At 42.3% G+C, this 14,834-nt stretch overlaps 1 protein-coding gene across 7 annotated transcripts in view; it reads right to left on the reverse strand.

Moving 5' to 3' along the window:
• Positions 1-14,834, reverse strand: part of cpeb3 (cytoplasmic polyadenylation element binding protein 3) — a 37,477-nt gene that overhangs the window by 5,488 nt on the left and 17,155 nt on the right. For 5 of the 7 annotated variants that reach the window (XM_080288144.1, XM_026189228.2, XM_026189231.2 and 2 more), the window contains 4 exons: positions 13,436-13,492; positions 10,180-10,203; positions 8,639-8,806; positions 7,013-7,102 (listed from right to left, as the gene is read on the reverse strand). In XM_080288144.1, coding sequence (XP_080144270.1) covers positions 7,013-7,102; positions 8,639-8,806; positions 10,180-10,203; positions 13,436-13,492 — 339 coding nt within the window. The remainder of the gene's footprint in view (positions 1-7,012; positions 7,103-8,638; positions 8,807-10,179; positions 10,204-13,435; positions 13,493-14,834) is intronic. The other 2 variants (XM_080288145.1, XM_080288142.1) reach the window with 1 other exon arrangement.

Consider the following 14,834-nt stretch of genomic DNA (forward strand, 5'->3'; position numbering starts at 1 on the left):
GAGGATTACGAGCTGCTGTCTGAGGAGTTTGAGTGGGTTTCTACCGGAGGACACTCCGACTCCAGTCACTTCACCTATTGCGTATCTCTAAAGGCCATTTGTTCCAGTGAGAACCCAATTATCTTTGACATCGTATCACCCTAACAAATGCAAAACCCAGTGACACACACTGACATGGACAAATGCACGAGTGGCAATGCGACTTTGATGTTTTAACATTTCTGAGTAGAGTTGCTACAGTTTAGATGAGCAGAAACTGGAGGAGCAAAAAAAAAAGAAAAAGGTCTGACTCAGCAGACCCCGTGGTGTGTAGATGCATCTGCGTGCATGTATTAGGGAAGGGGGGATAAAAGCAATGCAAGAAAGAAAACTGCCGCCAGTCTCAAAGGTAAGCTGAAAAAAAAAGCAGGTGCGTAAGCAGATGCGGGTTTGTCCTTAGGAGAAAGGGTTTTTGTCCGACTGCGACTGAACGTGAGGCATGTGCCCTGATGCATGTGACGCGTCTCGCCATCGCAGTGATGTGGCACTGCTCTCCCTCTAGCAGTGATGACTACTGCATCTTCCTGACATCGGCATCTACAGCAGCAGAAAACACTGCAGCAGATTTCCATGCAGTGTATGAAGCTTCAGGATTGTGATCTGATGACTCTGAAGAGCGAGAAAACTGCGACTGCGCAGAAAATACTGAAAAGAACCCAAAAGCAGCATTTTTGCAGAAGCCACCAAACACAAAACTGTGTTGTAACTTAAACTGGTCAGTAGATGGGAAGAAAAGTAGTCCTTCCCTGAACGCCACACTCAGGATCTGCAATACAGCATGTCTACCACTTTCGTGGTGAAAACCTGAGTGTGTTTAAGAATTCACCTCGTACTTTGTAGAGCTACCTTTTGAAGCAGTTAGACTTGCAAGGTTCTCCGGGCACGTCTCCTTCAGTTTAAAACATCTGGCAACTGGGATTTTCGCCGGTTCTCCAAGGTGAAACTGCTCCGGCTCTTTCAAGTCAGATGAGTCGTACTGGTGTAAAGCAGCATCTTCAAGTAATGCCACAGATTCTCAATTGCACTAAAGTTTGAGCTTTACCTTTAAACCACTCCAATGTGGGATTAGAGTTGTGTTTAAGGCCATTGTCCTGCTGATAACAGACACTCTTGGCCTTTCTGGCAGACTGAAACTGAAAAGTTATGCTTTATTGGGGATTTATGAATCAGTGGCTACAACGTAACGTCAGACCCACCTGAAACCCTACGCTATGATCTACAGCTATTTGATGTGCACCTCCCCACACGAGTCTAAATCAGCTCTTAGTTTTGTCTGATCAGCAAACTTTTTTGGAAAATCTGCCACTTACCCTTTCCAACTCCAAATGTTTTTTACGTACTGGCAACCTTTCCATATAGATCCACTCCATGAAATGGACAGTTTAATGCTGATCTATGGACCGATACTCCCATCTCCACTGTGGAACTTTGCCACTATATCAGTATTACCTTTCGTATCCACGTTAAATCTCTGAGATATGGGTGAGATATTCTTTCCATGTTCTTTTAATAAAAGAGTCATTTGGCTCCGGTTTATACTACTAATCCACGTGACCTCTGAAGTTAACTTGTTGGCATTGCATCTTATTTAGGGATTTACAAAGTAAATCAGATGAATCCATTAAGATTTATTTGTTCAATTCCAGGTTCATTTCACTTTGAAATTCATCACTAAATGATGGTAGGTGGGGGGGAGAGTTTTCCAAGACACCCCAGATGATTTTTTTTTCATTTCGTCTTCTGACAAATTCTTAAAAATGAGATATGTATTAACAGTATGTCAATTAGATAAATATCAGATTTTGCTAGCACAGCAGCAGTACACAACATTAAGTCTCTGTATGCATCTAAGCTTTATGCAAATAACCCCAGGGGACCTCACTAATTAAAGGGTTTTAGCTGTTGGTTTTGCAGGCTAATAAGCTCAGCGGGGCTATGATGTGTTCCCCAACAACAAACTGTACCACTGTGAGCAAAACAATAATATCCACAATGCAAAACTAATTAAAATCAGCTGCTTGAAGCGACCAACTAATCTCTGTCTTTTTTGTAACTGGTCCTTACAGAGCTAACCCCCGTCCGCACCACACACAGGAAATGCACAATCAGACATGACATAAAGAGGATTTTTGTGCATCACCATCTTCCTGCACGTGCCTCATCATCACCCGACATAAGACCCCCTGTCTCTGGGTTGCAGGCTTACATAAAGAGGGTTTGTCATTGGGAGAAATCATGTGGTTTAGTGCTGACATTCCCCCTCGGAAGAGAGAGAAAAAAAAGGCAACTGCAGTCGTGCACAAGAGGGGGGGAGGCATGAAAAGGCAGAGCTAGCCAGCAGCTCATACAGTCTGAAGGAGGGAACAACGTGTTCCATGACCCAGGACAGAAGAGAGAGGCGGAGAGGGAGAAGGAGGAGGGGGAGAGGAGCAAGAGAGAGGTTTTTTTTTTTAAAAAGTGAGAAAAGGTAGGAAGAGAAGGGAGAGAGGGTGCATGAATGGCTGCCTTACAAACGGAGTTTTAAAATAGCAGAGGCAGCTGAGGCGAATGGGAAGCTCCTGCTTTAATGTGCCCGGTTAGGAAGTTGTAGAGTTGATGCAAAAGACCTAAAAGTGATGCAGTCATTTCTATTTGCTACACCCCACTTTGCACTCCAACCAATACGTGAACTCCTGTCACAGCATTACACCTGTCGGAGGGGAAAATCTCTCAGCAAACATCCCGTTAATACAAACAAAAAAAACTTTATACAGTCCTAAACTAGACTTCCGTGGTTGGACAGCTTCACCAGAATAAGAGCCTCATAATTCTACATGTCACGATCAAAATAATACTTCAGCCAAGGCTGCTTGTTAAAGTGGCCTGCGCAGATTCCTCTGGCCACTCTGTCCCCCTCCAACGCTCAGACATCTGAATGGTGCTGAGGATTTCTCTTTTTCCATCATCCTTGCGCAGTGCAGAGGCTTATGCCGCGGGAGGAGAGCACAGATCTGCATTGGCTCGTGCCTGAGATTTATAGGGCTTTGCTGCTGAGCTCCGAGCACTGTCTAGCGAGCGGGCTGGGGGTGGGTGGGGGGTGAGAATATGTACACCAGCAGTATTTCTTTCCTCCTATAGAGCGCAGTTAACAGACAAACAAAAGGCCCCCTCTTGGACAAACCGATGACTTCACGCAGGACCGAGTCTTTCCAGCAAAGGAGGCCAGCTGATTGACTCATGTGGAGAGAAAGTGTCACGTCAGTGGCAACAGGATGACATTTTGTGGAGTAAAACAAAAGACGTGAGCTGCTAGTTTGACCTTTTTGGGAGATCAGGTGGGAAGACTGATAACAATTTCATGTCTGCACAGCTAATATGAATACACTAAAGTGCTGAGAAGTAGTTGGAACCTTTAGTAAAGTCACAACAGTCGTTGTTTTCAGCCGTCGATAGAAAACGAATGCCGACATCTCTCTTATTTTTAAAGAACGGCTCCATAATGACTGCTCTCTGAACTAGTTTCTACTCGATCTGCTTTCGTATCTTTGAATTTGATAGCGTGAGCTTGGACTTTAAGCAGTGCGCCAACATCTTTCCACTGCTACATCAAAGTCATACAGTGCAATCCTATTCTGCCCATTATCTCATCAATTCAAAGTTATGTTGACTTTGCTGAAATCCAATCCGCAATGGCTAGATAAGCTGAGCGAGCGTGGTCACAGTGTGCACCTCTCTGGCTTTAATGGGGACATTTAAATCCAGAGCTTATCATTAATACTCTCACAAACAGTGCTCTTGTGCACATACTTCAAAGACCTGGATGAGATGCAAAGGATAGAAGATACTAAACCTCCATGTATGCTATATGTGCTGTGAGAGAGGAAAGGCTGCGACTCTGACACAAAATGTAACGAGACAGGCCGCTGACAGCAGGAGGAGGAGGAGAAGAATAAGTAGGGAGAGGAGGAGGAGGAGGGCTTGGCTGGATGGATGAAGGGGGACACAAACATCTGCTCTCCTAAAAACAAATACAGGCCCCTGAGGCTCTGAAGCAATTGCAGAGTAGTCGGCGGTAGAGCAGAGGAGCGGCGAAGTGAAGCGTCACTAATCATCTCAATTTGAGGAAGTCACTCACTGGATATAATCCCCACACGAGTGCGAGAAGATAAATCAAGCCCTGAGTATTGGCGTGCCTCTGCAGCACTTCTCTGCTGCCATTATTTCAGCCTTTCAGCATTTAGATAAAGAGGGGGATGTAGATGACATTCAAACAAGTCTGGCACAAGGTAACTACAGGATGCAGAGCAGTATGTTTGCAGTGCTCAGGCTATGCCATGCAAACAACAACCACCTTCCTCCTCCTCCTCCTCCCTGGTCACAGACAGAAATAGCTCCCTAACATTTGACGCTCATTGCCAACAATAGTGATGACAGTGTTTAGGCGACAGGAGAGGGTGTGAGCGGCAGCCCCGCACTGACCAGAGCTTACTGTTCACACCCCCTCCCACAAACATCAAATAGGGATGTTCCATTTAGTTCATAAAAGCAAAATACCAGTATCATATAAAGCTGTAAGAGCTTGCACGCTTAAGGGCATCAGAAACACAAACATCTACCTTTTATCTATTTAAAACTGTTATGTGGAACATCAGGCATGCAGCTAACTCAGTGCACCATTTGCGATGGTTTGGGGTCTTGTGTCTGGCCACCTGATAAATGCAAGTGTAACTGTTAAGGAAGGTATGTCTGTCTTTAAAGAACCAGATACTGCACTATAGTAACCAGTAGGTAAATGTGTCCTCTGGTACTGAGGATAGCATCCTAGAGATCAGTGTATAAATGATCTCCAGAATAAGGTGATAATTGAACAAACTAAAAAGGCCTCTTTAACATACCGTATTTTCTGCACTGTAAGGCGCACTTAAAATCCTTTATGATCAGCGTTGCTGCTTTACCATGTGTAATAATTACGTTTAACATCCAGGCATCCATGAAAACAGAATTTATTAAATTTAACGGAGTTAGAAGTTAGCAGGAAGTTAGCTCGCTAGTTTCCACCTAAACATGATATAGCATGTTCTGACTGAGAGATTTCTGAAAAAAATTAAAACATACGGCTCTGCTATCACTCCCAAAATAAATAAAGACAGAAAACTAAACAGCAGTGACGTTTGTAGGGTTACTGAAGTTGGGCTAGCTGGTATAGAGTGATGTGCTACGTGATTGCTAGCGACATAACATAAACAGTGAAGCTAGAGGATGAATGCTAACGTTTTTCGACGCGATAAAAGTTAGCGTGAGGGTTCCCGATGGTTAGGGACAAATGCAATCGCATGGCAGGATGCTGTAAACGGACCAAGCTTCAGTTACGAGAACAACTGAGATAATCCATCCACAATACGAGGTTAGTCATTAATATACTGCAACAACATGGCAATAGAGCAGCTGCAAGAGAATTCAACGTTAATGAATCAATGGTACGGAAGTGGAGGAAGCAAGTTTTGTTTCCCTTAATGCACCTTATAATCCGGTGCGCCTTATCGTCCAAAAAATACGGTGAGTCTTTGAATCCACTGTAACTACAACAATATTCCTTCTCCATAAAAGTGCCATGAGAATAACATGGCAGTCAAAGTAATTTCAAACTCTTTAAGCATTTTGGATCAGATTTGATTCTATACATGCAGTTCATTTGTTTTTTTTTCTCTGGTGACCAAAGAAACTAAAAATTAAATTAAACTCTAAAATCAAAAACAGAGAGGCCAATAATAGACCCGTTACAGCATAGGAACAAAGAGCACAGCTAGTTCATGTTTGTCCTTACTCCAACCCTCTCCTTGCACCAAGAGAGTATTACCCAGCCCCTAAATTCAGTCTCGGCCACAATATGAGTCATCCCTGAACCAAAACGCTTTCATAACTGTAGTCACATACTCCCGGCAGTTAAATGTGAATCAAGGCGGAAAGTGACAGCCATCTTCCATTCGGTCAAGCTTGGAAGGACGTTTAACACGGGGAAAAAGGCAGATGACCTCTTGATGCCAATCCCACATTTGTAAATCATTCGTCGCACAGCGAGATGCACACACACACACATACACAAGTGTGTGTTCTTACTCTCACGCCCGGAGCTATTAGTGCTAAAATCTCTGTCACCAGGCATGTGTCCAAGCTCCCTCTGCCAGTTAATACAGAGAGTGTGATATAAACAGAATATTTTAGCGGTTTCTCTCTGAGTTTTGGGAGTGTGGTTTAAAATTAGAGCAAGAGATGAATTCCCTCTACTTACTGATGAATTCTACACAGATCCCCAGTCCTACATGTCTCCTCCCCTTACATGGCGGCATCCTAAGCTCATTCATTCCCCTAAAAGGATGCTGCATTTTTTCCCCCCGTGGTTTTGGATATTAGTAGACCCAAGCCTATTCAAAATAATCCTCCCAAGCTAAAAAAGAGAGGGGGATGTTGAAAAATGGGAGTGGGGGATAAATTGGCAGAGATTTTTGCAGGTCCTCCAGATGCAGTGTATTACCATCTGCCTATGGAATGTCAGTTATTTCCAGAGCGTCTTTAATAGCTTCCCTAATATGACACACTGTAGCTCCCAGGCCAGAGGGAGTGATGTAGAGGCTTTGAGGAGGGAGGCGCGACTCTGATCCGCTGCCAGAAAATGACACCCGAGAGCCTGTGCAGAAAGGCGAAAAACTTTCACACTCCTCAGGTGCTCACTCGAGCAAACACTTCTGGGGTTAAAACTCTTGGTGGCCAGTTATAGAGTCATTACACGCTGTATGTGTCTCTCTGTGCGATGCCTAAAGGTGGTTGCTAACATAAACAAACACCTCTGAGGTTGCCCAGCATGATCTGTGGATTCTGCGTAATACGAATCTTTGCAAAACTCCAAAATGGCGATGCACCTGAGGTGATATTTATTGGTCTACACTTTGATGTCTGATGGGAAAATAGAGATTATGGCATGAGAACCTACTATTACCTTTAGGGGGGAAGTAGGATTTGCTCTCAGCTTTGTGGGGCCAGTCTACCACCAGGTGCCCATAGCGACGGAAACTGTTGGTGATTTCATCTGCGAAAATAAAGAAAAGACAAGAAGGAAACATGAAATTGAAAGATTCTCTCATGGTTGTTCATGTAAAATGTATGTAAAGGAGTGTATGCAGAGCTGCTTTCTATTTTTTGCGCTATTCCTTCTGCAGTAGTCGCTACTGCATTAAACGGGAACAGAAGCCGAGCACATCCAGTGTGCACTGGAAACTCATGCATTTTTCATTCTGGTTAGGGCAAAGTATTGTGCAACAACTCAGTAGCACATATGCTTGTTCACTATATGGACACAGACGAAAGAAAAAAAAAAAAAGACACAAAATGGATACATATAAGTAAATATCCCAAATTAATGACAGGTTGTTGTTAGGTCATAGATGTTAAAACATAGAAATCACCATCATTAAAAGAGAAACTTGGGACTAAGAGACTAAAAAAATGAAATCAAAATCAAAAGTAGATTAGCTCAAATATGATAAGGATTGCAGTGTCCCCCACCTCTTCCCTATAGAGCCAATCTGTAGCCGAACTGCAAAACATAACTAGTCGTTTTGTTGCAGTGATGCATGTGCACAACCGAGGCTGATGGTGACAAGGGTATCTAGGTTTTATTATGGTAAACATAAAGGTAAGTGCACCTGCTGTTTTTCTTGGTAAAAGCCCAAAGCCTTTAACCAAGATAGCTGCCAAGTGGTGAGACTCATGCTAAACCTGTTAAATGCTAGAGGCTAAACTAGCTTCACTAATGTTTAGCATTTGATCATGAAACAATATTTTCACTTCGACTTTGATAAATTGGTAAGATTCCTTTTCTTTTTTTTTCCTTTTTTCTAAAAAAAAAAAAAAAAAAAAAAAGTGATTTATTGGGTCTAAATATACGGCAAATTTAATTCTGCATTTTTACTGAACAGGGGCTAAAATTCATACACTTAGCAGGTACTTTCTACGGGTCCATAAAATAATACATTGCGGGAAATGCATTCATTCATTTTCTCACAGGGAGCTTGATAGAAAGAGTGTGTGTACAATAAATATGATGATATGACTGGAAGCTAGTTAGCTTAGCTTAGCACAAAGACTAAAAACAAATGACAAATGTTAGCCTTGCTGAATTCATTGTCTTTCTAGTCTCTTTGCTAAACTAGTTTTACAAACTGCTGGCGTTCGCTTAATATTTTCTGAGCACTTTATATGTTTTTATAAAAAACCAAAACAATAAGAGCATTTCTCGGTATGTGCTATGATTAGGGAATGGTTAAGTGTGACAGTGTCAAATTGTAGAAATTGTAAAAGTTTTAATAGTAGAAGTTCAAACTGGCGGTGTGTAAATTATAATCCTCAACAAGGAGTGTCAAATTGCCCTCAAGTACGACTCGCATATGCCAGTTTAACTTTCAGTGGCAAACAGCCAAAAACACAGTCTGCAGTTTGTGAAACTTGGAAGTTTTAATATATCACAGAGTGGTGCTGACACACAAAGAAAAAAAAAAAAAAAGAACCTGTCATTAAAGGATTGTGTTTCTCCAAATGTATAAATGAAAAATAATTCTTCCTCTACCTTCGTCTATGTCAGGAGGGAGGCCTCCAACAAAGACCTTCCTGGAGTAGCGCTCCATCCTCTCTCCGTTCTGACCACGGGTTGGCGAGTTCAGGCCTGGAGTTAAGGAGGGATCACCATGGCCGTCGTCAAGAAAGCCATCTTCATAGGGAAAAAGACAGGAACGACCTGGGAGAAGAGGAAGAGAAGAAGGACACCAGGAAGACGGACGGGGGAAAACACAGGAAGATGGAAACGTAAGAGAGAGTGTTAAATACGAAAAAACAGAGGGAGGATGTGAGAGATGTGGTTTGTAGTAGCAGCAGCCATTTTAATATTGGAGATTACCACCATAATTCTGACTATAAGCTCTGTCTGCCGGGCAGTTTTCTTCCACCTCTTATTACGTCCACTCTGACTCTTATGTGATAAAGACGTTATATAAACATGCAGATTTATATCTGAACTATCAGAAATTCTGCAAAAGTCTCAGATTCTGCTGTAGTGTTACCTAAAAGGCTAATTGTAGCTTTTTGGAGAATTTAGGCAGACATATATGGACAACCATGCTAATGGTCTTCAACATCACCATATGGTTATAATGTCTGTGTGTCCACATACTTTTGGAAACAGTTTCCAAATCATGTTGTCACAATGTTATGCTAATCATTATTACAATCAGGTTTGCTAGCGTTCAGACACCACACTGCACGGCTGATAATGAGAATAGGTGGAGCTGGAACTGGTGCATTACTTTAGAGTATTGTTTTAAATTGTGGCATTCAGGAGAACCGTTCGCAGCGCATTATCAGACCTTTATTTGCGTCCATGTCTGTACTTAGGGAACAATTACAAAGCAATTTTATTCAGGCATGATTCACTGCATGTCACTGGCTTCACCATGCTAATGTTATAACCTATAATCCCCAAGCCCTGTGCTGCAGTGACCTTACAAATGTCACACAGTAGCTTTCCTTTTTACTCTAGAAGAAAGACAGAATTGGTTAAAATGCACATCAAATCAGAAATGAACCCTGCTGAAAGCACCCATCTTTGCCATCACGATGATTGGGTTACTTCTGAGTCAGCGTACTCTGTAAGGAAACCCTTAAAATCGATTTTGGAAGCACTTCAGCCAAACATGCTGGAAGATTGTTTGATTTGAATGATACCAAAGCAAAAACTGCTGATACTTTTCTTTTAAGATTTGAATGCATTTGCATACAACACCAATAATTTCACTACAGATCATATCGTAAATATTAAAGATGGAAATCTGACTCAGAATAGAGAGAGAAAAGAAAATTGTCGGATAGATTTTTTTTTTCCTCTCACCATCAAGCAAAATAAGAGTCATACAGAGAGATTTGATGGACCCCTGCACCCCTTCCTAATTAAATGCACAACATGGAAAACACTGTGTTGAAATTAATATGATTTCATTCCATCACAGCACAGGTGAAAAGCAGATAGTGACACCACACTAAGACCCCCCTCAGCCTCGGAGAAAGAACACGGCCGACATGGCAAGCAGAACCCCCAGAGAAAATGCCACACGTTACCTCTTCTTCGGCCATAGCTCCGGGCTGCTTGTCAGCACAGTGGGGGAAGGGGAGAAACACAAGGAGAGACAGAGGGTTGGGGCAGGAACAAGGATAGGAAAGAGATATAGAGACATGGGTATTGTAAAAGAAGAAGGAAAAAAAAACTAGGAACATCTCTAAGGCAACAGTGAAACCACAGATGGCCACACCTAAGCTTCAGCAATGGGACGGGAGTGATTATTACAGCCTGGCACCAGCCTTCAGTAAACCTGCTGCACCTGCCTTTGCAACAGACAGATACTGCACGGCAGGCAGGGAAGGCGATAGGTGAGGTTTGGCTACGGAAATGACCGAGATACCCGACAGCATAATGCAACGCCCCAGAGCTGGCGATTGTAATCTTGGCTTAATAAACCCGCAGTGGCGTGAGTCCGTCCTAATCTTCTGTGAATATTCACAAATGAGGCCATAAAGTGGAGTGCATGCAGAACAGCAGGTAAAGCAGGTTAGTCATTATCATGGCCTTGGTAAAATATTAAAAGGTATTCTTAGGTCTGGGCTTGCAGACCAGGTCCAAGTGGAAACTTCCCACAGGATAAGAAGAGTGTACGGACGAGGTCGGCAGCGTTGGGGTTCTGAAAAGGATGGCATGCAGACGGGAGCAGTGGAAAGCAGGCTGTGATGTCACAGCTCAATTGATCCAAATATACAGAGGCCAAAGTACAGCACTGTGATCAGCTAGATCCCCAGCTAGACACGTGCGCCAGCTTTTAAACTGACCTCAGTTATTGTTTTTTTACATTTTACTGCTCATTTTACTGCCATGAAATGATAAGCTGTAAAAATATAGATAATGGAGGATATTAACAGAATTTGCTCACGTTTAGCCTTTAACAAACTGAATTAAGAATAAATTCATTATTAGAGTCAGAAGGGAGGGGTATTCAGGATATGTTCACTCACTAATGTCAATCACAAATGGTCAGCCTGTGAGTGTTTTCAGTCTTTGATTTGACAGCCACCCGTCGTTCGTCACATAGAGTTTTAAAACACCAAGACTGTAACAAAATTGGCATCTTCTGTCCTACTTCTAACCATTTTAAAATTCTTTACTGATCAGAGGTCATGTGATAATGTCTCCATCAACCAAACCTATTAAATGTGGAACTAACTAACTTTTAATGAAACAGTCGTTGTCTTTACGTGTGTTCTGTGGTTGAGTTTGTAGACATTTGTAGCATTTTCTATTATATGTTGTCAGACATTTGAAAATGTGAAAAAATTTTGGCATTGGTACAAATGCCACTTAACAGTGTTGCTTCTAAGTCTACAACCTGCTGTGTTTGATTTTCATTCACCATACAAGTCTGTAGTTTACATACTGGCCATACTGAAGATAAAGATGCTGAGACACAGTGACAATAAAGCTACCGAGTAGATCCAAGGGAGGAGAGCCACTGACTTATAATACTGTATCTGAGGCCAAAAATTAACTTTCATGCTTCATATGCTTCATAAGTTTTGAATGCAAGAAAAAAAATATCATTTCAGGACTTAATCTCTGAAAAGTTCCCACAAACAATTTAGCTTTCAATCTCGCTGTGATCCAAACTGAAGCCACAAAGCACAAAGTAGGCAAAATGCGGTGCAAATGCCAACAAACAGCAGGACACCCTCCTGCCCCTCTAAACTCATCAGTCACAAAGCAGACCTCAAAAACCAATATGGGCCTTTGCATTGTGAGAGCCCCATTATGCGACTTGCCCCTCTGGCTCCTCTCAGGGAGTATATATTGTCTCTGAGCCTCTTCTTCCTCGCTATGTTTTCATTAAGAAAAGATCTGGCTCACCAATCCAAAAAACCTGGGCAGTGTCTCTACAGCTTTGCCCTCTCACCGTCTGGCCTTGGCAGAAACAAAGTCACCTAGCAACCAGGGCAAAATGAAAAAAACGTTGTGCTGGGAAACCGTCAGATGCCTCTCTGAGAGAGAATACAGCCAAGGAGGGAGAGGAGGAAGGAGAAGAGTGAGGGGTTAAGAATACGTACAAACTTCAAAATGTGTGGTATCTGAGAGAGAGAGAGCAAATGCTTGACAGGAAACTCTTTGTTTCCTCTGGGCATGATGAGTTTGATGCGTCCTTCTCTACTCTGCTTCAAAAGCCTCAGAGACACTTCTGCTAAGCTGTCAAGTGAACAACACCAATAAATCCGGAAGGAGGACCTACAGTCATCACTTTCCCATCTTTTGTTTTTCACTTCAAGTTCCAACGCCATCTGCAGAAAGCAGAACCCTTGCAGGTTTTTACAGCCTGAAGCCTCAAAGCTAATGGGATGAAATGAAGGAGAAACACAGAGTGAAACTCTCAAAGTTGAAACCAAAGCTTCCCCTGTCTACACCGATCACAGGCTGCGGAGTCAGCTGACAGACGAGGAAGATATGGACAGATCTGTGCTCGCCTGAGCGTTATCCCATGACACAACAGTTTAACATCAAACCGAGGCATGTTCTCCAAGAATAGAGATGATGAAAAGAAGAAAATGGGGAAGGAGCATCGGCGTTGTCAAGATGCGACAGTAAAAACTGCTTAGCTGAGAAATTTCCTTCTGCCTTTGCCCATTTCTGCACCCTGTAGGCTGACTGAAAATATCCAGAGAGGAAACCAAGGCTTCTCGGATTTGTTCTGATTACCAGTCATGAGAGAGATCCTGTATTTTTATTTTTTTTACTGAGGTTTGTACCCAAAAATGGAAAAAAAAAATAGATACTAATGATAATGATAAAGAAATATATCTTTAATAATCCAGGAAATCTCATCCCAGATCCCATCAAACAAAGACCATTTAGAAGGAAAGACCTCGGCTGAAAAATTCTGTGGTATTCAAGTAGCTGCATATGAGATAAAGAGTTGATTTTCCTCACTGTCTCATCTCCCGTCACTGTTGGGTCATCTGCCATCTGTTGGGACACTGAATCTAGCCTTTCGGGGTATTTTTGGATGTGTTTTGAGTGGTTAGTAAATAGCACTTCCTACAGTGTTAAAAGGTTTGTCTTAGGTTTATAGTGTCAGGGAATCCAGGGCTTCGTAGAGGGTGGGCAGGTGTACCCAGCTCATACTGTCAGTGGCCCCTGTGGCGAGGTCATATGTTTAACATGGAGGTATCAAACAGCGTGCCTCCCACTGTTGGTTATTTTTGAACACAGAGGACAAAAAAGCAATGGTGACATTTATCTTGAGCAATAATGATCAGCCCCTACAATGAAAATGTGACTTACTGTTCAATGACATTATGTGGTCCGCCCCAGGATGATGAAAGTTGAGGCCCATACGTCCTGCCAAAGAAAAAAAAAAAAAGAAAAAAAAAAAGCACGCTTTTTACAAAGAAGGGAAAACGTGGAATTTTCTGATAAAAAGTCAGCCTGTCGACAGACATTCATTTTGATCTTCCACTGTACTGTGTGCAATGGGAAAATGCCAGCCAGGATGAGCATGACACAAACAGCAGACACATTTACACAACTTGGTAGAATGGCATAAAAGACAAACACAGACAACAGATGCGGGAAAACGAGGTTGAGACACACATCCTTTTGTTGTCACATATCTCATATGCACACATGCTCGAGCAAACAAAACCAGCTACAAGGCTAAGAATTCATCAAAGCTGCTATGGTTACAGTGTGCGCATGTTACAAGAACCATCTATCTTTGCTTTCTTGGAAGTAAGGTGTCTAAATGAAAGACTTCCTGGTTATCGTCCTTCTTGTACAAAAAACAAACGACAAAATGCACTACCTAAAGAACCTACCCATTTTAAATAATAAAATGTTACCTTACAGCCAATGTCATTCACAGTGACAGCCACAGAAACTCAAAAATATCAGCTCTATATTTTAGCAACAACTAAAGAAAAAGGGAAAAATAAAGCAACATATTCACAAACTTACATTTCACACATTAATATTAAGAAAATACCCTTTTGGTCCTTTATTGTTCACCTATGCAAAGTGTTATTTCAGTCACTTCAGCGACAATTTACAAAGTGCTGGGGTTGGAGGGAACAACTATGTCCCTATAGGTTAAGTGAACTTTGACTTGCTTACACCATAGCCAGTCTCTTAAACGCTTCAAAATGTGCCCACAAAAGACAGATACTGGGGACAGCGAGGGGGGACTTTTCCTGGCTCGTGAAGAAGAGTGGAAGACGCAGATAGACCTGGTTGAAAACCAGAGAGGCAGGCTGGAGGGAAGGATAAGGGGGAGGCCACCCTGTAGCTTCACAGATGTGCATTTCCAAACTCCTCAAACCCAGTCAGAATCCAGCAGACATTAGGAGCTTGGAGACAAACAAAGCCAGTGCATTCACATTCAAGTGTCAGTAACCAATGATCATGAAGAGGTAAACACTAAAAAAAAACTAGTATGTGTCCCCACAGTGGGGGGTGTTTTTGTTTTCCAACTCTTGACAAAGTTCTCTGATCATCCACTACGTTCTCTATCTCCCTACCCACAGTCAAGTCAGGCTGTCATCAAAGTTCAACAGCCCCAAGGGATAGCTGCACAGAATCATGTATCGGTAAACGTGTGGGTGGTCTATTTGTTAGTTCTTCGACCAAATTACAGGGTTTAAACCCAAATGTCTCGCTGACTAAAGTGTGCTTGAGAGGATCCAGT

The sequence above is a fragment of the Astatotilapia calliptera genome, chromosome 13, assembly GCF_964374335.1.
Source record: "Astatotilapia calliptera chromosome 13, fAstCal68.1, whole genome shotgun sequence".
NCBI lineage: Eukaryota > Metazoa > Chordata > Actinopteri > Cichliformes > Cichlidae > Astatotilapia > Astatotilapia calliptera.